General features: G+C 37.2%; 1 protein-coding gene across 5 annotated transcripts in view; it reads right to left on the bottom strand.

Annotated features, from left to right (window-relative positions):
* The window catches only part of CARMIL1 (capping protein regulator and myosin 1 linker 1), a 332859-nt gene that overhangs the window by 1995 nt on the left and 306619 nt on the right, over positions 1-24245 (bottom strand). Inside the window, exons 34-38 of one of the 5 annotated variants that reach the window (XM_060189280.1) lie at positions 20982-21036; positions 18768-18980; positions 15194-15334; positions 12569-12593; positions 12156-12224 (exon numbers count right to left, since the gene is read on the bottom strand). In XM_060189280.1, coding sequence (XP_060045263.1) covers positions 12574-12593; positions 15194-15334; positions 18768-18980; positions 20982-21036 — 429 coding nt within the window. In that variant the 3' untranslated portion in view covers positions 12156-12224; positions 12569-12573. Of the gene's footprint in view, positions 1-12077; positions 12228-12568; positions 12594-15193; positions 15335-18767; positions 18981-20981; positions 21037-24245 lie in introns of those variants that run through there. The other 4 variants (XM_060189279.1, XM_060189277.1, XM_016189509.2 and 1 more) reach the window with 4 other exon arrangements.

The raw sequence follows: 24245 nt of genomic DNA on the forward strand, positions 1-24245 counted from the left end.
CGGTTACCTCTCCTCAGAAGTTCAAATGATGTAACCAAGAAAACAGCCTGGCAAAACAATATGAATAATTTGATGCTCCTGTGATTTTAGCACTATGTCAAAAAACAAACAAACAAAAACCCCAAAACCCTCATCTTGCCAGGAACTGGCTATTTAAATATTTAAGTCAGTAAAAAAAAGAGTTTTAGGAAGTACAAGTTCATGAAACCTAACAATCAAAATACAAACATAATAGAGTCTTTCTCTTGCCTTGTGGTTGTCTGGCCTAGATTTTGATCTCTAGACAGTTTAAATTTGTAGTTAATTATATTAAATTGAAATTAAGTATAAATTTGAAAAGGACACTTACTTCAAATTTTATCATAAATGTAATTATGTATTTTTTTTTTTTTTTTGGTCTTTTTACCTGATAGTTTAGAGAATACTCCAGGATGGGAGAAAAAGCAAAAAATATTACAACTGACTTTTTAGCTGAGATTGGGTTAAAAAATTAAATGTACTTGCTTGATTAATCCTTTGAAAGTTGCTAATAAGCCAGTTTTAGGAAGTAAGGGTTAGCAATTTTCTATAGCTTTCCTTGTTCATAAAAAATAATTTGATAGTGAGGACTTCTGAGGCAGGGCTATGGAGCAGCAGCAGCTATGTTCCTCTCCTCTCCTCTCCAAGGTCAACTAGGAATACCAAAGGAGACCACCTGGGATGGCAACAAGACAGGACTAGAATGACTTCAGGAACCCACCAAATCACCGGTGAGTGCAAAAACATGTGGCTCATGGACAGAGAGGAGTCTAGGGAGAGATTAAGTGGCTGGTAACAGTTTGGCAGTTTACCAGTTGAGACACTGCCTCCAGTCTGTTTCACCAACAAAAAGATGGCTGAAGGGAGGAGAGGACTCCTCTAAGACTCACCAAATATAACTGTGAGTCTCCATTGCTACTGCCCTCAGAATCTTAAGCAGCAGCGGGGAGGCCCTGTGCTGACACCAGGGGACAGAGAACTAACCAGGAAACTCAGGAGATTTATACCTCGGTGGCCTAGTGGTGGGACTGTCAGAGTCTCTTTGCATTACCACTGGATTATCTCTGCCCCACCCTGCTTTATCTCTTGGTCAGGAGTCAGTGGTTAAGCTAAGAAGCCTACTTAAGAGTTTAAAAGCCCTCAGGCTCCTATAGCCTACAGGGAAGAAAAAGAACAAAAGAGGCTTTGAAGCCACTGAGCTCCAACTCAGGGATTAAAATACTATTGAAACAACTGTCAATTTCCACAACTGTGAACTCTTTCATTACCTTACTTAGACACGAGTCAATCCAGGCAAGAGTGAACAGTAATTTGAAAAGTACTGAGAGAGGGACCTCATAACATACTATATAAATTGGTTAAACCAACAAGAAGAAATATTGGATAAATGAACCAGGACAAGAGTCCAGCTAAAAACCCCTCAAAGGTTGAGCCACAAAAAAAATGAGGTCAACATCCAAACACTAGTTAAGGAAATAATCACAGGAGTGAGTAAAGAGTTTGAAAGAACTGTCATCAGAAATGCAGAAAGAACAAATGAGAGTCTGGAAGAATACACTAATTATCTCAAGGTTATTAGACAGCTGAAAGCTGAAATAGCTGAGCTAAGAACACAACTAGCTGAATAAGCTAAAACAGTATCAGAACAGGTAACAAAATAGATGAACTCTAGAAAACAGTAGAGGGGAGAGAGAACAGAATAAATGAGGCTGAAGACAGAATTGGCAAGATTAAGGACAATTAGAGACAACTAAAAAGAAGTAAGAGATCTCAAAAAGAGATTAAGAGATACTGAAAACAACAAGAGACCTACGGGATAACTTCAAAAGAAATAATATACGCATTATTGGCTTACCAGAGGAAGAAAAAGAGGCAGGGGAAGAAAGCATTCTTCAGGACATAATAGCTGAGAACTTCTCTAGTCTAGACAACATCAAAGACATAAAGGTTCAAGAAGCCAAGAGGGTCTCATACAGAATTAAGCCAGACTTAAGGAAACCAAGATACATGATATTTAGAATGGAAAGGAATAAGGATAAAGAAAGAACCCTGAAGGCTCCAAGAGAAAAAACAAAGAGTCACCTACAGAGGAAAATCCCTAAGATTTGCAGCAGACTTCTCCACACAAACACTACAGGCCAGAAGAGAATGGCAAGATATCTGTTGAGTGCTCAATGAGAAAGGCTTTCAACCAAGGCTACTGTATCCTGCTAGACTGTCATTCAGACTAGATGGAGGCATAAAAACCTTCTCAGACAAGCAACAGTTGAAAGAATCAACTATCACCAAGCCTGCCCTGAAAGAAGTTCTGAAAGGTCTCCTATAAACAGTCAGACCACCATAAATATGACATTAGAACACTAAAAATCTACAAGAATGGTGTTAAAATATCTTCAATCTTTGATAGCAATAAATGTCAATAACCTGAATTCACCTATTAAAGGGCACAAAGTAAGAAGATGGATCAGAAAACACAACCTAACAATATGCTGTCTACAGGAAACCCACCTAACTCAAAAGAACAAAATCAGACTCAAAAATGAAAGGATGGAAAACTATGATATTAGTCAATGGCGCACAAACAAGGGCAGGAACAGCTATTCTCATATCTGACATGATAGACTTTAAAATCAATAAAATTAAAAAAGATAGGGATGGATGCTACTTAGTGCTCAATGGATCAGTCAATCAAGAGGACTTAACAATTACTAACATCTATGTACCCAATGAGAAGCATCTAAATACATCAACCATCCACTGAAGGAACTACAGCAATATATTAGCAGCAACACACTAATAGTAGGGGACTTCAACACTCCACTCTCTCAACTTGACAGACCATCCAGGCAGAAAATCAATAAAGAAGTGAGGGAGCTAAATGAGGAGATAGATAAACTAGAACTGTTGGACATTTTCAGTCATTCATCCCAAGAAACTGGAATACACATTCTACTCAATCAGATTAGGAAACAAGAAAAAGCACAAATAAACAGCCTGATTGCATACCTTAAAGACCTAGAAGAAGAAGAACAAAGAAACCCTAAAGCAATCAGAAATGGCAGAAATAACTAAAGTTTGGGCAGAAATCAATAACATTGAAAATAAGAAAACCATACAAAAGATCAAAGAAAGTCAATGTTGGTTTTTTGAAAGAGTGAACAAAATCGACAAACCTTTTGCCAGACTCACAAAACAAAAAAGGGAGAAGACCCAAATAGATCAGACTGTAAATGAAAGAGCAAATATCACAACAGACACTGCAGAAATTCAACATATTATGCGAGGCTTCTATGAACAGCTATATGCCACCAAGCTAGAGAACCTGGAAGAAATGGATGATTTCCTAGATACCTACCAACTTCCAAAATTAAATAAAGAGGAACTAGACAACATGAACAGGCCCATCACTGCTAATGAAATTGAAACAGTTATCAAAAATTTTCCCAAAAATAAAAGTCCTGGAACAGATGGTTTTACTAATGAATTCTACAAAACCTTCAAAGAAGAACTTATACCTCTACTTTTAAAAGTCTTCCAGAAGATTGAAGACACTGGAATACTTCCTTCCAGCTTCTATGAAGCCAACATCACTTTGACACCAAAAGCATACAGGGAAACAACCAAAAAAAGAAAACTACAGAGCAATATCTCAGATGAACACAGATGCTAAAATATTGAACAAAATTCTTGCCATCCAGATACAGCGGTATATTCGAAAGATAGTTCATCATGACCAAGTGGGGTTTATCCCAGGCATGCAAGGTTGGTAAATCAATCAACGTGATCCACCACATCAATAAAAGCAAGACCAAAAACCACATGGTCATATCAATAGATGCAGAGAAAACCTTTGACAAAATCCAATACCCCTTTATGATCAAAACACTACAAAAAATGGGAATAGTTGGAAAATTCCTGAAGATAGTGTAGTCTATATATAGCAAACCTACAGGCAACATCATACCCAATGGTGGAAAACGAAGCATTTCCGCTCAGATCAGGCACTAGACAGGGCTGCCCACTATCACCATTACTATTCAATATAGTGTTGGAAGTTCTTGTCATAGCAATCAGGCAGGAGCAAGGAATTCAAGGGATACAGATTGGAAGAGAAGAAGTCAAAATCTCCCTATCTGCAGATGACATGATAGTATACATAGAAAAACCTAAGGAGTCCAGCAAGAATCTTTTGGAAATCATCAGGCAATACAGTAAAGTGTCAGGTTACAAAATTAACATTCAAAAGTCAGTGGCATTCCTCTATGCAAACACTAAGTTAGAAGAAGTTGAAATCCAGAAATCAATTCCTTTTACTATAGCAACAAAAACAATAAAATACTAGGAGTAAACCTAACCAAAGAAGTGAAAGACTTGTATACTGAAAATTATGAGTCACTACTCAGGAAATTGAAAAAGACACAAAGAAGAGGAAAGATATTCCATGCTCATGTGCTGGAAGAATTAACATAATCAAAATGAATATACTACCCAGAGCCATATAAAAATTCAATGCTATCCCCATCAAGATCACAACCAAATTTTATAGGAGAATAAAACAAATGATACAAATGTTTATCTGGAACCAGAAAAGACCTCAAATTGCCAAAACAATATTGAGAAGAGAACAGAACTGGAGGCATCACACTCCCAGATTTCAAACTGTATTACAGGGCCATTGTCATCCAAACTGCTTGGTACTGAAACATGAATAGACATAGTGACCAGTGGAATAGAATTGAGAGCCCAGAAGTAAGCCCCCACACCTATGGACATTTAATCTTTGACAAAGGGGCCCAGACTATTAAATGGGGAAAGCAGAGTTTCTTCAACAAATGGTGTTGGAAAAAATGGGTTGAAACATGTAGAAGAATAAAACTGAACCACTACATTTCACCAAATACAAAAGTAAATTCCAAGTGGATCAAGGACTTGGATGTTAGACCACAAACTATCAGATCCTTAGATGAAAATATTGGCAGAACTCTTTTCCACATAAATTTTAAAGACATCTTCAATGAAACGAATTCAATTACAAAGAAGACTAAGGCAAGCATAAACCTATGGAACTACCTCAAATTCAAAGCTCTGCACAGCAAAAGAAACCACTGCCCAACCAAGAGACCCCTCACAGAATGGGAGAAGATTTTACGTGCCATATAGCAGACAAGAGGCTAATAACCAGAATATATAAAGAACTTGCCAAACTCAACAACAAGAAAACAAATAACCCCATCCAAATATGGGCAGAATATTCACCCAGAAGAGATCCAAAAGACTGAGAAACACATGAAAAAATGCTCCAAGTCTTTGATTGTCAGAGAAATGCAAATAAAGACAACAATAAGATACTACTTCACTCATGTGATAATGTCATACATCAGGAAAGGTAACAGCAGCAAATGCTGGAGAGGTTGTGGGGTCAAAGGAACCCTCCTGCACTGTTGGTGGGAATGTAAATTGGTCCAATCTCTATGGAGAACAGTCTGAGAACTCTCAGAAGGCTAGAAATGCACCTACCCTATGATCCTGCAATTTCTCTCCTGGGGATATATCTTAAGGAACCCAACACACCCATCTGAAAAGATCTCTGTACACATATGTTTTTAGCAGAACAATTTGTAATAGCCAAAACCTGGAAGCAACCCAGGTGTCCAACAACAGATGAGGGGCTGAGCAAGTTGTAGTCTATATACACAATGGAATACTACTCAGCTATAAGAAATAGGGACTTCACCATTTTCAGCGGATCTTGGATGGACCTTGAAAAATTCATGTTAAGTGAAATAAGTCAGAAACAGAAGGATGAATATGGGATGATCTCACTCTCAGACAGAAGTTGAAAAACAAGACCAGAAGAGAAAACACAAGTAAAAACCTGAACTGGAATTGGCATGTTGCATCAAAGTAAAAGACTCTGTGGTGGTGGTTGGGGGGGGGAGAATACAGGTCCAAAAAGGATGAGAGGTCCTAGTGGGGGTTATATTGTTATATGGAAAACTGGGAAATGTTATGCATGTACAAACTATTGTATTTACTGTTGAGTGTAAAATATTAATTCCCCAATAAATTTTAAAAAATGATATTAAGTAACAGAGAACCTTAAGTTCTCAATTTCTTTTTAAAAATATTTTATTTATTTATTCCCTTTTGTTGCCCTTGTTTTATTGTTGTAGTTATTATTGTTGCCATTGTTGTTGGAGAGAAACGGAGAGAGAAGGGGAAGACAGAGAGGGGGAGAGAAAGATAGACACCTGCAGGTTTGCTTCACCACTTGTGAAGCAACTCCCCTGCAGGTGGGGAGCCAGGTCTCGAATGGCATCCTTATGCCAGTTCTTGCACTTCGCGCCACATGCACTTAACCTGCTGCGCTACTGCCTGACTTCCAAGTTCTCAATTTCTTTTATTTTTTTATTATCTTTATTTTTTGGATAAAGACAGCCAGAAATTGAGAGGGGAAGAGTAGATAGGGAGAAAGAGAGAGAAAGAGAGAGAGAGAGAGAGAGAGAGAGAGAGAGAGAGAGCTGCAGCTCTGCTTTACCACTTGTGAAGCTTTTTCTCCTGCAGGTGGGGACTAGGTGCTCCAACCCAGGTTCTTGAGCATTGCAATATATGCGACCAACCAGGTGTACCCCCACCTGGCCACAAGTTCTCAGTTTCTATGTGTACTCTGAATAGTTAGAAGCAGAGAAGATTTTTAATATCTCAATTTTGAAACTACTTTGCAATAGTCTGTCCTCAGGATAGACTATTATTAGTGAGATCTGCTAGAAAGTTTCATCCATTTCATTTTCACACTAAAATAAGTTGTTTCTTTATATAAAGTGACTTAAAAATAGATTTCCAACACTATGGGATCAAAGGAAGAAATACATATTGTGACATATTGTTCCTGTCAGAGAAAATTAACAAAAGAGAAGAATTTCACCCTTCCCAATATTTTATCTTCCCAGAAATTCCAGGTCTAATTCATGCTTTATGATACAGTATCTGAGTACCTTTTAAAAATGGAGACATTTCTGCAATGACAAATGTTTATGTTATAGATAAAAAATGAGGTAGACAGAAGTCAGAGCCATTGTAGCAGAACTTATCAAAATTCAGAGGAACTGGGTGGAGGGTAGATAACATAATGGTTATGCAAAGAGACTCCCATTCCTGAGGCTCCAAAGTCCCCTGTACCAGCATAAGCCAGAGATGAACAGTGCTCAGGTTAAAAAAAAAAAAAGCTCAGAGGAATTCACATAGAACCTTCCTACAAAAAGTAAAGTGCCCTCACTTTCTATGCAAGTGTTATTTTTATTTCTCTCAGTTACTTCATATAGAACTTCATTCTGAGTCATCCAAGACTCAGGGTAGAGGGGTTAGGAATATTGCTAACATTAACAAGCTAGCAGTCTAGTTTTTGAGCTGATAACATAGATCTGGTACTTGTGATGAAGGTAAAAATTTTAATTTGTCCACATGTTCTCTTTAGAGGACTACCCAAGCAGTTCAGTATGGTGATGATACTATTTAAAAATTCATTCTAAAAATAGTGCCTTCATTAAACTATCATCTGTTAATGTCAAGGTGATAGTGAAAATAGTATCAGTTTGTCATTTCCTTGGTATTGTTGGTTGGTTCTATTCAGGAATAAGAAAACTGAGGCATAGCTAGATCAAGAAACTAAAACCATTACTAGTATTTTCCAACCTTCTGTCTTATTAGTTCAGATCAGTAGTGCAAGGAACTCTGTATGAAAATTGTTCTTTGCTGAGTTTGCTTTCTAGCCTTAGGCAGCATCTATTGCATGTCATTATTAGCATATTATTAGGATATTCCCATTACTGGATGGTATAATCAAGATCAAGATAGTTTTCTTGAAACTTAAAGCTCCAGAAATTTATTTTTCTCTTTTGCCTACAGGGTGATTGCTGGGGCTCAATGCTGCATCACGAATCTACTGCTCCTGGAGGCTATTTTTCCCCCTTTTATTGTTGTTACTGATGTCATTGTTATTGGATAGGACAGAGAGAAATCGAGAGAGGAGGGGGGATAGAAAGGGGGAGAGAAACACAGACACCTGGAGACCTGCTTTACAGCTTGTGAGGTGACCCCCCTGCAGGTGGGGAGTCAGGGGCTCGAACTGGGATCCTTACACTAGGGTCTTTGTGCTTAACCCACTGTGATACCGCCCGACCCCCCAGAAATCGTTTTAAAATACTCATAAAAATTAATTTTTTAGAGGTATAGGCAGTGGTACACCTGACTGACTGCAGACATTACCATGGATAAGGACCCTGACAACCCCCACTCCCCTTCTGTATGGGATAAGCTTCATGAGTGGTGAAAGCAGATCTCTTTCTCTCCCTACCTCCTCCCTCTCCTCTCTCAATTTCTCTGTCCTATCAAATACAATAGAAAGAAAAAAAACAAAGGATGCCAGGAGCAGTGGATTTATAGTATCGATACTGAATTCCAGCAATAAACCTGGTAGCAATAAAAAACAAAACCCCTTTTAATTAATTCATATAAACCTTCTCATAGGCAGTTTAACTGAATGCTTGATTATGCAGAGTTAAAAAAATCAGATATTTTTAGAATGCTTTCTCAGTGTAAGCATTTGCATAATTAAAATGCTGTCTCTATACATGTATCTATACAGAATTTTATTACCACTCTGTGTGCCACGATGATTCTAAAAGACACCTAAGTAAATGAATAGGTAATTTTATCAATATAAACACTACATGTACATTCACATCCCACCTACCGTGGCAGTAATAGGTGCAGAGAGGTTTAAATGAATGACATGAACTTGTTATTCTTGAAGATAATTTGACTTTGCAGAGATATGTAAAATGTACATATGCTAATTTATGTATAAAAGCCTAGACTAAGAGATTCCTATGAATATTTTTTTATATATTTTTTTTCTTTTCGTTAACCTTGTTGTTTTTCATTGTTGTTGTAGTTATTACTGTTGTTGTTGATGTCGTTGTTGTTAGATAGGACAGAGAAATGGAGGAGGGGAAGACAGTGAGGGGGAGAGAAAGAGATACCTGCAGACCTGCTTCACCGCCTGTGAAGCGACTCCCCTGCAGGGGGGGCGGCGGGGGCTTGAACCCGGATCCTTAGGTCCTTGTGCTTTGCACCACATGTGCTTAACCTGCTGCGCTACCGCCTGACTCCCTCCTATGAATATTTTAACTTTTCTCTATTTTAAGCTCTACTGACATTCATAATTCCCAAAAGGATAATATTAAGATGACTTTAAAGTAACATGTAGTCATTGTGCCCAACTTTCTGACAAGAGCCAAGAATTCCAACTGGCTGTTCAATTTCTTCTGAAGAAGGTGGATGGGGGAGTAGAACCCACACCTAGTCAGGGAAAAAGGACAGGAACACACTGGCTTGTAAATTGTAAGCCATCACGAAATATCTGCTGGCTATTGTTAGATATGGCAGAAGGGATAAGTAAAAGGAAATACCACAACAAGATTATCTGTATAAACAGAAATACATTACAATGTATATAAAGTCAAAACTATTTCCCTCAAGAAAACAGGACATACTTGTAATGCAAATACCACAACTTATAAATAATAACTAAATGTTGGTAGGAAATGATAAGAAATTCAAAAGATATGGTTACAAATATTTCCAGTAAAAGAAAGTAAACATCTTACCTGTCAAATCAATAATAAAATAGCTATACATTTCAAACATAGTAATCGTGATAAAATTATGCAGCACGCTTTGAGAACAATAGCCTCTGTTTCAAGATGAATGTTTTAAGAAAATTAGAAAGCTGTTTTTGCATAAACAAAGCCCCTCTTAAAAGAGTTAAAGAAATGTAAACACTACAGTTTAATAGAATCTCTCAGCTAGATACTATGTTAACCAGAAACTATTCAGAAGCAGACTGCTATGTGGTTCTCAAGGGTGAAGACAATCAAGTGCTAGGAATAGGCACTAACAAAATAAAATTAAAATATTATACATGAAATTACTTTAATTGAAGATCTTGCAAAGTACTTTTGGGGGGTGCCGTCATTATTTCTAGAAGGCAGAAAAACACATCCAAGATGGTCCTATTTGTTTCAGTTAAAATTTGGTGTTGCCCATCACAAAGAGAATTTTAAGTCAAAGAGGTCATGGAAAAATCTGAAACAGACACAGGATTTCATCTCCTTGCCTAAGAGGTAGTGTATCCTGGTATCTACCTTCTTTTTACTAGAATTCAAAACATTATCAAATGATCAGTGAACTTCTAAGGAGTGGTGTGTCTATGTCTTGAAGAAGGAATTTAGTATCACATCAAAGGTATTTTGTTCATAATCATATTATATATCAATGGATGCAATATTCAAATATAAATATAAATATCCAAAATATAGAAGCAACTTTGTAATCTTGGGTGTCCTTATCAAAAAGGCAACAAAAGAGACAGAGCTTATGATTTACTATTTCAAAAAACTATGCCTCTCTTCAAAAATTAAACACCTAACGTGTTCCTTACTGTAACTTTGTACAACTTGAATGGACTTTTTTTCTCAACATCTGAGAAAGCATCTTGTAGAAAGGAGCATTATTGTAATTAGCTGTTTATATATAAGTCTACCACACAATTTCTAAAAGTCAAGGTCAATCAGCTGGGTTTCTCTGGAGTAAGTGCTACCTGGTCCCAACAGTAATGTTCTCTCCCTTTGCTGTGGGTTGTGTCCTTATTCCATGCTCTCATCTTGATAGTACTTACCTATGGGGCAACTAAGATATAATATTTGCCTCACTCAATGATAAGGCCAAGACTGCTGGCTCCTAGTGTCATTGTTAGTGGGAGAATCCATGAAGAGATTTTTTTTGGGGGGAGGGTCATTCTTTTTGTTTTTATATCAATGTTAAGAAACATTCTCAAAGGCAATAGTTCCCACTTGAGGCACTGTAACTCAATGGACTGCTAAGTTGTACAGTGGGTCATATAACGTTTACTATAAATGTGCTAAAATTTGGGAATGGTTAATGCTTTTGCAACAAAAGAGATTATCCTTATAATAAGGTAATGTCTGTAGACTAGCTTTCTGTGGTGCTTTTTCAGAAGGCTGTAAAGGGCATGGAGTTCTAACTAAAACAACTGATTATGTGCTTAACACCCAGAAACTTAAATACACTCTTATATTAACCTCTCATAAAATTTTAGGAGAAGGAAAAAGACTCATTCCAGGGGAAGAAGTCCTTTAAAAATCTCTTACACACATCAAACTATCTTATGTTCTTTTACGATGCTAAATTTTCCTTTAAAAGATTTTTCCAAGTCTTATCAAGTGATTGGCCAGGGAGATATCGTTAACTACAATATATATATAATTTCTGAACCAACAATACTTCTATTGGTAATTAATGGTAACTTGAAAGATAACTCCTTCTGTCTTCTGGGACTGTACTCACCTGAACAGAAGATGACAGAATTTACTACAATGACAAATGGGATGTAGGATGAAGCAGTTACATAGAACAAATGCTGTAAGACAGGGTAAATTGTTCTGAGATGTGGAAGAGTTAACTGATAGTTTTTCTTTCTTACTAAATGATCATAAAATGTCCACTGAAAGGGCATGTACATGACCTAAAGTCTGCATTTAGTCATTGACTTTCACTGATTCTTTACTGAAAGAGTCATATTCTCTAAAAGTATAAATTGTGTTATTCTAAGAATCTCTGTTTCGATTGCAATTTAACTCTGATGGAAGAGCAAAAAGATAAAGGAGAGCTGGAGACATGACCCCAAGTATAAGAATAAACCTTCAAAATCACAAAAGTTTAAAAGGACAAGTCACTATAATTCACAGTAACTTAATCCTCCTTGTAAGAGATCTGTTTTTAGACTTTTAAGCAGATTTTTTTTGTTGTTGTTGTTCCAAATGGAAGGACCATCCTGTTGCCATTGAGCGAAAAGAACAGCAGTTGAAAGACTAATCCCTGACCCAATCCAGACAGAAGTTACTCAATTAAAGTTTGTTTTTGTTAGTGCCACTTCATTAGCTTTGGGTCAGTGAGGGATGATAATTGAAGGCTCTAACCATTTGTTGGCTGTGACTTCCTGTGCCCAATTGCATTCACTTCCTCTTCTGCAATGGTGGAGTACAGTTTTGAAGATCTTTTCCCTCTACTGGAAGGCTTGTCACTGTCATGATCTGAATGTCTTTTGTAATAATCTCCTCTTTGCACTACTAAGGAAAAGGGATTCATTTTACCCTTTACATTAGCAAATACATCAATGTGTCAACATTAATATTAAATATTAATATTAAAAATTAAATATCAGCTTATCCACCCACCCCCCAACTGAGGATCCATGGAGCCTAAAATGTTGGTCCTAAACAGATACACTATTATCTACAGAATTCAACAGCCAACATTAATGGAAATGTCGTGCAAAATGAGGTGAACTCTGAGTTGGCCCCCAAAACATACTAGTATAAAGGCCCCAGTGTCAACATTTTGATTCTGGGATGGATTAACAGAAACTATACTCATGATGGAATAATTCAGAAGAATCATAGCAATTTACCTGTTTCAGAAATTACTTGGGCAGGCTAGTCCAAAGGGAGGCACAGAACAAGGAAATGAAGTAACCAGCATAAATAATGCATAAGAAAATAGGAATGAGCACAGCAGGAAAATTTTTCTAAAGAAAAAGGTTAGGCTTGGGAGTGTATCATACCTAGGTAACATTAGTGGATGAGCTGATATGTAAACTGAAGTTAAAATCTTTGCACCTTGCATATTTACAGACTGCTCTCAGACTTAGAAATATTTCAGTTCAGTTTCAATGATGTTAAGTGATACTATCAGAATGGTCTCTGTGATTATTTTGATCCTAGATAAGAGAACTATGGCCACAATAACTTTTTAAAAAAATATTTATTTATTTATCTCCTTTTGTTGCCCCTTTTTTTAATTGTTGTAGTTATTACTGCTGTTGTTATTGATGTCATTCTTGTTGGATAGGAAAGAGAGAAATGGAGAGAGGAGGGGAAGACAGAGAGGGGGAGAGAAAGACACCTGCAGACCTGCTTCACCACTTGTGAAGTGACCCTCCTGCAGGTGGGGAGCTGGGGCCTCGAACTAGGATCCTTACAGCCGGTCCTTGTGCTTTGCGCCACCAGCACTTAACCCGCTGTGCTATAGCCTGACTTCCATAATAATTTTTAACTAGAAAGTTGGGGGCATGAATTATTCCTAATATTTGCTATGAGAGGGCGTGAAGAAAGGAATTCTGAAATGCTTGAGGAGAAACTCAATCATTCCTAATCTGAAGAAATCTGATTTTTTCAAAGCAGCTAAGAGAATGCTAGCAGCGTCCAGCATTTTATTATTTTTGTTAACTATTGAGTCTCCATGATACTTACTATAGCATTCATTTTCTTTTTTGAGTCATTATAATCCAAAGAATATCGAGGCAGCTCTAAGAAATTCTATTAACATTTACCCATAAGTACTATTAAAAAAAGCAGTCAAGTGCATGGAAATGTTAGAGCCAAGAGGTCAAAGGATTCTAACTCTTATTCATGAGGCTGGTAGTCTCCTCGAAACCTTGTTTTAACTATACTAGCATCATTTTCTCAAAATGTTTTAACAAAGTAGTTTTATGCTATCTTCTGACCATTTCTATTGAATCCTTCTGTATTTCGGTTGCCTTTGATAAGGCAAGCATTCCTATTTTCCATTGCCATCACATGTCCCCTCCCCATTTTTCTCCAACAAGATTCTTTCAGGAATTTCCAAAGCTTCCTTGCAAGCTAGGACACAGGTCAGCAGTTTGGGGAAGGAAGGAAAATAGAGGTAGATCTAGAGGAGTTGTGATGTAGGGAACATTTGCTGCTCTATTCAATACCAAAGGGTCTTCCTTCTACATCAAAACTTCCAAGGGTCGCGGCTATAGTCCTCAGCCCTGCATTTATTTGCTTCATGTGAAATGCCTCTAGGAACCAATCACTGTCTATAGCTTTAGTTTCTCGGACAGAACTGATTTCTCAGCTCTGCTTCAAACCCCACCTTCTTTTATTTATAGCCAATAGGCAAGTGCAGTTTATACTCACCAATTAAATCTCATAATGGAGATGAGAGAGTAGTGCTATTTGTTTGTTTATTTATTAACTCCTAAGCCATGGAGAATACTCAGAAACACTTTCTATAAACTTCAACCCAAGACTATTATGAATAAGAGGCCAGTGTAGGAATCTGTCAGAATCAGAGGTCAAAGAATAATGAGGCACCAAACAAATCTGAATTTAAACAAAGAAACCCCAAATTACAAAGATGGACACAAGGGATAACTTATGTGGCTCTAGAGTCTTAGAGGTGGAGCTTAGAGATAGCAATTACATTATACTTTAAGAAGTATAGAACCCTAAAATCAAATGTGCACTTAATTTGAATGAGAAAGAAAGGGGGGTGGGTCTATGATGTCATACAGAGGTTACCACAAAGACAACTCCACCGACAACTACTTTTTAAAAAAGATACTTATTTTTAAATTTTATTTCTGTATTTATTTTAATAAGAGATATAGAGAGAAATAAATAATGAGAGAGACCAGAGCACTGCTCAGCTCTGACTTACAGTGGTGCTAGGGATTGAACATAGAACTGCAGAACCTCAGATATTAAATCTTTTGTATAACCATTATGCTGTCTCCATAGCCCTGATAACCACTTGTGATGTGATTCAAGTTTCAAGGTAATTTTTCTCTGATTTTACTTTAGCAGATTAGAAGGTGCAGGCCAGTGCCACGATGGTTCAGCTCCTGGACCATGACAACGGTCACCTACAACTTGGGAGTTTTTCTTGGAAACAATGGCACCTAGAAACCTAGCTGCAGTACAAAATGTTTAAGATTCTCCTAGCATGTTCAGAGCCAGTTCAGAAGCATCTGGTAAATACTGCTGCAAAAAGGCTTGAGTGTCTCCTATAAGCTTTTCATTCTTTGTAATGATCCTTTGCTAAGCCCCAATGTCATCAATAATGTTGAATCAAGTTTCTGAATGAAGAATCATCTCTGGTTTCAAAAATTTAACTCATGGGAATGCTGCCTTAAACAAATGCTAAATTATTAGTCAAGACCAAGATTAATTCCCTTTCCATCAAATGGTCTTCCTTAAGGAATATTAACGCAGAAGAAAACTTATCTTACCTTCTTGGGAAATTGTCCTGGGACTGGGCTGGGGACTACTCTGGCCATCTTTCTCCTTGTCCAAAGAATTTTTTTTCAGACCAGGTGGTAGAAGAGCAACTTTAGGGGGACTAGGGCCAGATGGAGAGTCAGGAATGTCATCTATAGAGACACAAACACATGAAATTAAACCGTTTTACAAACAGGATTCTAAGAACACAAGCCAGGTTCATTTTTCAATATAAATGACTAATAATTATTAAAAATCAGGACAGAATTTTTCTGGACAAGACTAACTTTCATGTTTCTGCTCATTGAAGTAACATCCACAAACAGGCAGAACTGAAATTTGAATAAATACTGAAATTTGCACAGAATCTATCTCGTGAGTACGAATTCCAATGAATTGAATTTTGAAAATTAGACTGTAAGTTAATGAAATGTTCCTTCTACTTCAAACCCAAAGTCTGTTTGATTTTCTTAAAGTAAACAAAATAACATTTATGATCCATTGCCACTACGTGATATCAAACCCACTACTTGCTATCAGATGCAGCGTAGTGATTCCAATATACATACATACATACATACATACATACATACACACATATGTGTAGTGCCATCATACACATATTGAGACCACTAATTTGGAAGCATTGACTTTCAGAACCAGGAATAGAAAGGACTTTGATGACCTTACAAATGAACAGAACACATGACCTGTTAAATTAAGGTAAAGGTAAACAGACAGCACTAGAGTCTAGTCTAGTGACCCAGGAGCTGGTACAGTGGTTAGAGTATTAGACTTATAGTCCAAGGAAAAGCCCTGACATCTCACATGCTAGACTGATGCTCTGATTCTATCTCTCATATAAACAAACAAACAAGTAAATAAATATTTAAAAGAACTCCAGTCTCGGGTTATTCTACAGGCAGTGCTCTGCCACTCTAATTGAAAAGATATACCAAATTGTGTTCCTCTTTCTGCCCCATTATCAGTCAGGGTAGTCTCAATTTGATGTAAGTATGTGCACATGCAGAATTAAACCCTTAGCGGATTTCCTTTAGTCTTAGACTTCAAATTCAAACCTTGTACTTGATTCACTACATCCACTGGGATGTTACAAGATATTGTAAAAATAACTATGTCCACCTTGATTATCTCTCAGAATTGCAGTGGAGAAATGAGATAAATATTTGAAAATGCTTCAGTTCTCAAGTGTTATAAAATATTAGTTTGTAAACATGATTCTTTTTTAATGACTAAAAATTAAAAAGTTTATACTTAAGAAGTCCTTTTGACTTCTTTTTGAGTTTCTCTCAGTTCTCCCACTCCCTTCTCGGATTCAGGGCTGCCTTAAGGAATCTATCACCATACTAGGGGAAGTTGTATAAACACAACTCTTGATATACCTACCAAGTACTGAGAAATAAATGGACACATTTAACAAACCAGCTTTAAAAACTTGCAACTGAATACTGTGACTCATCTAATTTCATATTCAGCGTTGGCAATGTGAGAGATAAAATGTTCTACAAACTTAACTAGATTCATTTTATAAGCACTATTCCCTTACTTTGGACTAGAAACAACTGTGGAAACATCAATCTGATTGTTTATTTTCTTTTTTGAAGGCACCAGAGCTTTGCACCTCTGTGAGCTGATTCCACTGCAGGATAATTCCCTTGTAATTTCAGGTGGAGAGATACAGAGAAAGGAGAGACACCACGACATCATTCCACCATTCATAATGCTCCCATGTGGTACTGGGAACTCAAACCCATGTACTTGCATGTGGCAAAATGTGCTCTCAACATGGTAAGTTTTCTCTTAGCCCCTATTTGCTTTTGAGTAGTTAATTAAATTTTTTTTGTTGCCTCTATTATGAAGATATTTTGTGTGTTCAAATACATGTTGTATTCAAATGTTTTCTAATATTTCTAACATTCGAATGTTAGAATGTTTTCTCCATTCTAAAAAACTCTGATTTATGAAAAATTTCAAGTAGAATAGGACAGCTCAAGGGATCACTGTCAAGAGTTAGTTACTATAGGTGACTACCTGCGTACTCCTTCCTCTATGGCTTCTCTTTGGAAATTCTGTATTGGGTTTCTTGAGGAACCAATGGGCTGTGAGGACCAGAATGTCTTAATCAGAGAGCTGGTATATTTATTGGTAAATGAGAGAAACTATTTGTTGAGAAATGGGGAAGGTTCACATGTGAAGTGAGTCTGGGCAGAGGGCATCCTGCCCTTTTCTCACCTTACTTGAATCATCTGCATATGAGTATATGAGCATGGTGAACTTGGTATGTTACTTTCCAATATGCACACCACTGCGGGAACAAGTCTCCCAGAAGAGAATCACCACGATGAGCAAAGGAGTCCTTGTGTCTGGTTGTTACCCACTAGCTGTGTTACCTGGCAAACTTGTTATCTTTCTGCCTCACATTCTAAATGTTTTGTAAAATAAGAGTTATGGTAAGAGCAGGAGTTTATCCACATAAAGCACTTCTACCACATGATAGCATAGAGTTAAGTGTTCAGATTAACTGCAGTGATGATGAACTGCCATTGCTGATATGACTCTAAAGAACTACCCTTGCTTGCCTTAGATTTTATGGAGATAATATGAAGGGGACATACGGGACTCATTATAATATTCACTCTACTTCTGCACGTTTTAAAAACTTACAGTGGGTAGTTAAAAGAGAAAAAAAAAAGAAGACCTATAAGGGGAAAATAAAGTAGTTATAGGAGGAAATAAAACAGGTCTTAGTTCATTCCTAGTATTATTAAGCTTATCATTGGATTTTCTAAATGTAGAGTCAGCAAATTTTTTCCATGGGCCAAAGAGTAAATATTTTAAGTTTTGCAGGCCAAATGACCTTTCTCACAAATTCCCAATCCTACCATTTTAGCATGAAGACAGTCTGAGGCAGTATGTACACAAATAGGGTGGCAGTGTGCCCATGACATTTTATTTACAAAAACAGGCCTAAAGTTTTCTGTGTCCCAACTCCTAAGTTCGCAGCACATGAGGTAAAAATTAAGGATCATGGGTTTTTCCTATTTGTGGCTCTCATCCTTAAGCTACAACCTCCTCAAGGGTATACACATCCTAAAGATGGATTGTTGAAAACTAAACCAAGATCGAAAATGGGGAAATGCAACAAAAGACTGAATTTTCCATTCTGCACTATGATCTGAAGCTCTAAATGAAAAGACAGTCTCCAAGTCGGTGGGTCTCTGTGTCAAATAAATATCCCTTCAGTATACTCTGCTGCCATAACAAGGGAAAATATTTTGCCTTTTATGAAAGCATGGGTGGAGCTTGAGGTGATTATGCTAAGTAAGTCAAGAAGTGAAAGATACTTATTGGCTGACTATTCCTATTTATGGAACATAAATAACTAAAACAACCAAACCAGGAGAGGGGAGCAGGAGAGACTGCATAATAGCTATATAGAAAGACTTTCATGCCTGAGGTCTTAGACTTAATCCCCAGCACCACTATAAGCTAGAGCTGAGCTTTCTCTATGTATTTCTCTCCCTCTCACCAAAGTGAAAAAAAAAAAAAATTAAAGACCCTTACCAGGACGGGAGGTGGTTCTCGGTTTCTGTGGGATGGTGGGACGTGCTGCCAGGGTGGGCTTGGGGGACTGAAGGAGTGGCTTAGGGCTGGTTGGGGTGCCAGAATTGCTCCGAGACCTGGAGCTTGCTTCCATTTTGGGTTCAGCTTTGACATTCTTCTCTGGTGCCCCCAAGCCAAAGCGGTTCTCCGGAAGCCCTGGATGAAGTTTAGGCACTAGAAATAAAATGGAGACACAAAAACACATTTTACTTAAAAAAAAAAAAAAAAAGGTCAAAGAAGCCCATCATTTTGAAACTAGGGAAAAATCTGATAGAAATCACTTTAACCATTATTTTTCATTTTTCATCATGAGTATTTAGAACATTTTTCATTTTGAGCACTGCTGAATAATTAGAATACTTTTGTCTTTTAAATATTTTTTGGGGAGTCGGGCGGTAGCACAGCAGGTTAAGCGCACGTGGAGCGAAGCACAAGGACCAGCGTAAGGATCCCGGTTTGAGCCCCCGGCTCCCCACCTGCAGGGGAATCACTTCACAGGTGGTGAAGCAGGTCTGCAGATGTCTATCTTTCTTTCCCCCTCTGTCTTCCCTACCTCTCTCCATTTCTCTCTGTCCTAACGACGACATCAATAGCAACAACAATCAAAACTACAACAATAGAAAACTACAAGAGCAACAAAAGGGAAAATAAATAAATATAAAAAATTTTAAAAAGGAAACATATTTTTTTTCATTGAAGTATTGTGTTGTAACATTATATAAGGTTCTGGTGCACATCGTTATAAAAATCAGTATTTGTATATATTGCATTTCATTCACTACTGAAAGCCCAATTCTATCCTTCCCCATACAAGTCATCTCTTTTAGCTAACTTACACAGCTCTCCTATTCTTTATGAGAAGAACAAAACATACTGCTGGGAAAAAATATATATATATATATATTATAGAAAGGCAGTAAACCTAATGTTGTTCTCTGGAACAAGTGATAAATCTTATGTTTACCAGTGCATATCCCATATGAACATTCAGAGGATGTAATATCTCTGGGTGCATTTGAAGCACTGTGATCTGTCCTGTATCTGACACACATCACAGGTACAGCCAGAGTAGCAGGCTATCTCAGTCCTGGGCAATAATTACTTAGAGCTTCCTCTGGAAGTCCCAGGTGAGGAAGGTTATGTGATGGCCATATGTTCATCAGCTAAAAAAGTTACCTTGGGCTCTGCCTCTGTGCCTTTTGCTTCCCTCATGCCACAGAGACGCAAGGTTTCCCAAAACTATCTGATTCCTAAGACAGCCTATTTATTCCTGTTTAGCTCATACTTCTGACAAGCTTAACCAGACAACTGGCAAAAATTAAGTTGATTAAATATGGTTTATACTCCAACTTTTACTATGTAAAGGTATCAAAGGTAATTACAAGAACTTTAAAAATATGAAGTTTCTAGCATGCAGCTTACAAATGCCTCTCCAGTTTCCATCTAAGGCATCTCATTCTTTTACAACAATTGTAAAGTCAGAGGCACACAGAACTGAATATTGAATATTGAATAATATATAGTTAAACTGGAAGGGGGAAAAATTCTCTCCTACTAAAAAGCCAACATTCACAAACCCCATATGACTTATTTTTTAAAAAATCAGCAGAGGGCCTGGAGATAGCTCACCAGATAAAGTGCACATGCTACCATGCACAAGACCCAGGTTCAAGTCCCCAGCCACTAGATGAGAGTACCTTCTCAGGGGAAGCTTTATGAGCAGTGGAGTGGTACTGTGATATCTCTTTCTTCTCTCTGCCTCTCCCCTTCTATCTTAAAAAACTAAAGAAGGAAATAAAGAGAAGAGTTTAAGAGCAGAAGGAACATACTGGCATGGAATTCAGCCAATAACCTTAGTGGAAAAAAAAATAGCCATATTGCTGTTTTCCTCACTCCACCAGTGTCCACAGTTTGGAGCTTCTTTTCCATGAAACTTCTTCCCTTTGGAAAATAGCAAAGATGTTCTTCCCAGGTACATGTCCCCAGGTGGAGATGATCGTAGGTGAAGAGGTCTGACCTTTTAGGCTAAAGCTTAGGACAAGTAACATAGTCCATTTTTATCTCTCCTTATTTTCTTCTGTCAACATATATGACTCTTAGAGCCAAGGGAGGCAGGGTTTTTTTTTTTTTTTTGGGGGGGTAGGCAGAAGGGGTAATAACAATGAACTCACATACCTGCCCCACTTCCATCTAAACGCTCCATGCTTCCCAAGGCCAGGTTTGGAGAATCCTGGAAGACAGTATCATTCAAAAGCTTCTAGAAAATTCAAAGACCCATCCCCCTCATGATACATTTATTTAATGTGTAAGGAAAAAAACAAAGCTAACCACTACAATGTGTTAAGTAACAATTAGTTAAGTACTAATCGTGACATCCCAGTCAGAACCAGAAGGGGGCGCTTGAGCTCATGAGCAGAAGCTGCCTATGTGCCTAATCATCCCTCAAAGGTATTATGTCCGTCTTGGCAGGCACAAAGTTAATTCCATGTTACATTTATTGACTTACTTAAATAAAAATTTAAATATTTTTATTTATTTATTATTGGACAGAGACAGAAATTGAAAAGGGATGGAGAAGATAGGGAGGGAGAAGATAGGAAGAGAGACAGAGACACCTGCAGACCTGCTCCACGATTCATGAAACTTTCCCCCTGAAGGTGGGGACCAGGGGTTTGAATCTAAGTCCTTAAACACTGTAATGTCGGAGGTCGGGCAGTAGCAGAGCGGGTTAAATGCACATGGCGCCAAACGCAAGGAACTGGTTAAGGGTCCTTGTATATGGATCCCGGTTCGAGCCCCAGGCTCCCCACCTACAGAAGAGTTGCTTTACAAGTGGTGAATTAGGTCTGCAGGTGTCTATCTTTCTCACCCCCCTCTGTCTTCCCCTCCTCTCTCCATTTCTCTCTGTCCTATCCAACAATGACGACAACAACAATAATAACTACAACAATAAAACAACAAGGGCAACAAAAGGGAATAAATAAATCAATAAGTATTAAAAAAAAAAAAAAAAGAAGAAGATACCCTGTTTTCAGGCTCATCTAAGTGCAGGGTCAGCACTTGAGAATGTCTCCTTGCCTGCATGTTAAATATAACACTTGTAGGTGTGACCTTTTCCTCCAGAGGCTTTCTAAAGTAGTCATACATTCAAACAATGGTCGTGTAGCATAAGAATAAAAACTGATGAAGCAGTCCCAGATGTTACCTCTGAGCACTCAACACCTGTTTCTTGCCTTTGCTAGTAAATAACAAGCCAACATCTTACTTTTTCAGTTTCTTTCCTTTAAATATGTGTATTAAATGTGAACATTACAAGGAGAAATTTCACAGAAGAATGCAGATACTCCGAAGATATTTCACCAACAGTGTACTGATTACTGATTCTTATGCTGTTAACTTTATAAATAATATATTTGTAGGACTTTATGAAAAATATTCTAAAGCTATTTTTATATAAAAAATCCCCTGTAATTATTTTATTGTTCTGATAGGATAGACCTGTCTTGTTGAATTATTTTAATTGTTGCTATTGTTCAAAATAGACACTAGATGGCGCAAGGGGATCACAATTGTGAGTCCTGACAAAAACAAACTGTCACATGAGAAAGTCTATAAATTAAATCTAAAACATATGGAAAAAAAAAAACCCTCTACAACTTTACATCTTTATATAAGGTGGAAGCTGCTAACCAGTGGGAAAAATGATAAAGCCAAGAGTGCATTAGCAGAGGGAAACTTTTGTGAAAGTGTTGAAGCATTATTGCAGGTATCTTTCTGTCTCTCTCCCTCTCTATCATTCCCTTTCCTCTTGATTCCTGGCTGTCTTTCTCCAACAAATAAGTAAAGAAAAAAGGTAAAAAAAAAAAAAAAAAAAAAGAAAATTATACTTTGTTTAAAGGGAATTCTATAAAACAGATTATAATTTATCTTTATTAAATCTTTAAAAATATTTATATGTATTTACAAAAGAGTGATACAGAGAGAAAGATAAAGAGAGACAGAGTCTCACCAGAGTACTGATAAACTCTGACTTATGGTGGTTCTGGGCATGACAGCTTTTTGTATAACCATTATGCTGTCTCTTTAACCCCAACAAATTATAATTAAAACATTTCCTTGAGTATCTTACTTGCCAGGGAAGTGCTAAAAGTATTTATTTAGAATTATGAGGAATGAAAGCTACATCATACCTCCTTTGTTTAATTAGTAGACTACTGTGATTGCTACATAGTTGCCCTCCAAGTCTTCTCTAAGGAATATGTTATGAAAAAATTGGTAGATAATGACAATTTTGTGGAACATTATGCTGAATAGCTGTTAAATCATGTGGGATGCACGATTTAATAGAAAAAATTATTTGTCTGAAAGATAGTCTTCCATGCTTGGTAAATAGCTTAGTACTTCCTTTCTGTAAATCATTTCATTGGGATAAACATTTTATTCTGATACATCAAATAAGGTAAATGCATAGTGCTTCCTTCTTTGGAGAACCAAATTTTTAAAAATGTAAAGGAGCTCAAGATAATGGATAGAACTCAAAACCTGGTTTCAACATGCGCAGATTAATTAGCATGATCATAGTAAGACTATACTCCTTTAAGAAGCTGTAGGACAATAAAGAAATATAAAGAAAACTAAGAAATACAGCTTATATTTTAATAGATATTGAAATAATGGATTTTGGGGGGGACCTCAACTTTCTATATACTGAAATTCTTCATAACTATATATATACATATATATATATGTATACACAAATGTTCAGGTGTTCAGTAAATTCTTACAGAAAACCTTAATTTTTCCTTTATATCCGGAATATAGAATTTTTAAGTTTGGGAAAGGGGGTGAATTATGTAAAAACAGATCCAGATTTGCATAATACTCAGTTTCAGTAATTTTGTCTTAGCACTCTTATTTTCCTTTCATCAGTTTTTTTTTCCAGTTCATGTTTCCATCAGAATTCTGAAGATAGTATTCCCCCTCCCCCCTGAGCATTCTCCTGGGCTAGCTGTCACATGTCTCCATGAGACATAGTAGAAGCCCCTGGATGCTTTAGTCAGTGACCTTCTTTAGATGTGGTAGCTCTCTGGAAGAGCATGGCACTAGAACCAAAAAACAAAACAAACAAACAAAAAACCCATGGTAAAGCCTTCCTGGTTTGTGTTTACGTGGTCTTTAAGAATAAGTGTTTTCCCACCTGCAGGGGGGTCGCTTCACAAGCGGTGAAGCAGGTCTGCAGGTGTCTATCTTCTCTCCCCATCTCTGTCTTCCCTTCCTTTCTGCATTTCTCTCTGTCCTACCTGGCAACAACAACATCAATAACAACAACAATAATAACCACAACAATGATAAAAACAAGGGCAACAAAAAAGGAAAATTAAAAAAAAAAAGAATAAGTGCTTTATGGACTGGGGAGATAACACAGTAGTCTTTCATGCC

The sequence above is a fragment of the Erinaceus europaeus genome, chromosome 4 (assembly GCF_950295315.1).
Source record: "Erinaceus europaeus chromosome 4, mEriEur2.1, whole genome shotgun sequence".
NCBI classification, from domain to species: domain Eukaryota; kingdom Metazoa; phylum Chordata; class Mammalia; order Eulipotyphla; family Erinaceidae; genus Erinaceus; species Erinaceus europaeus.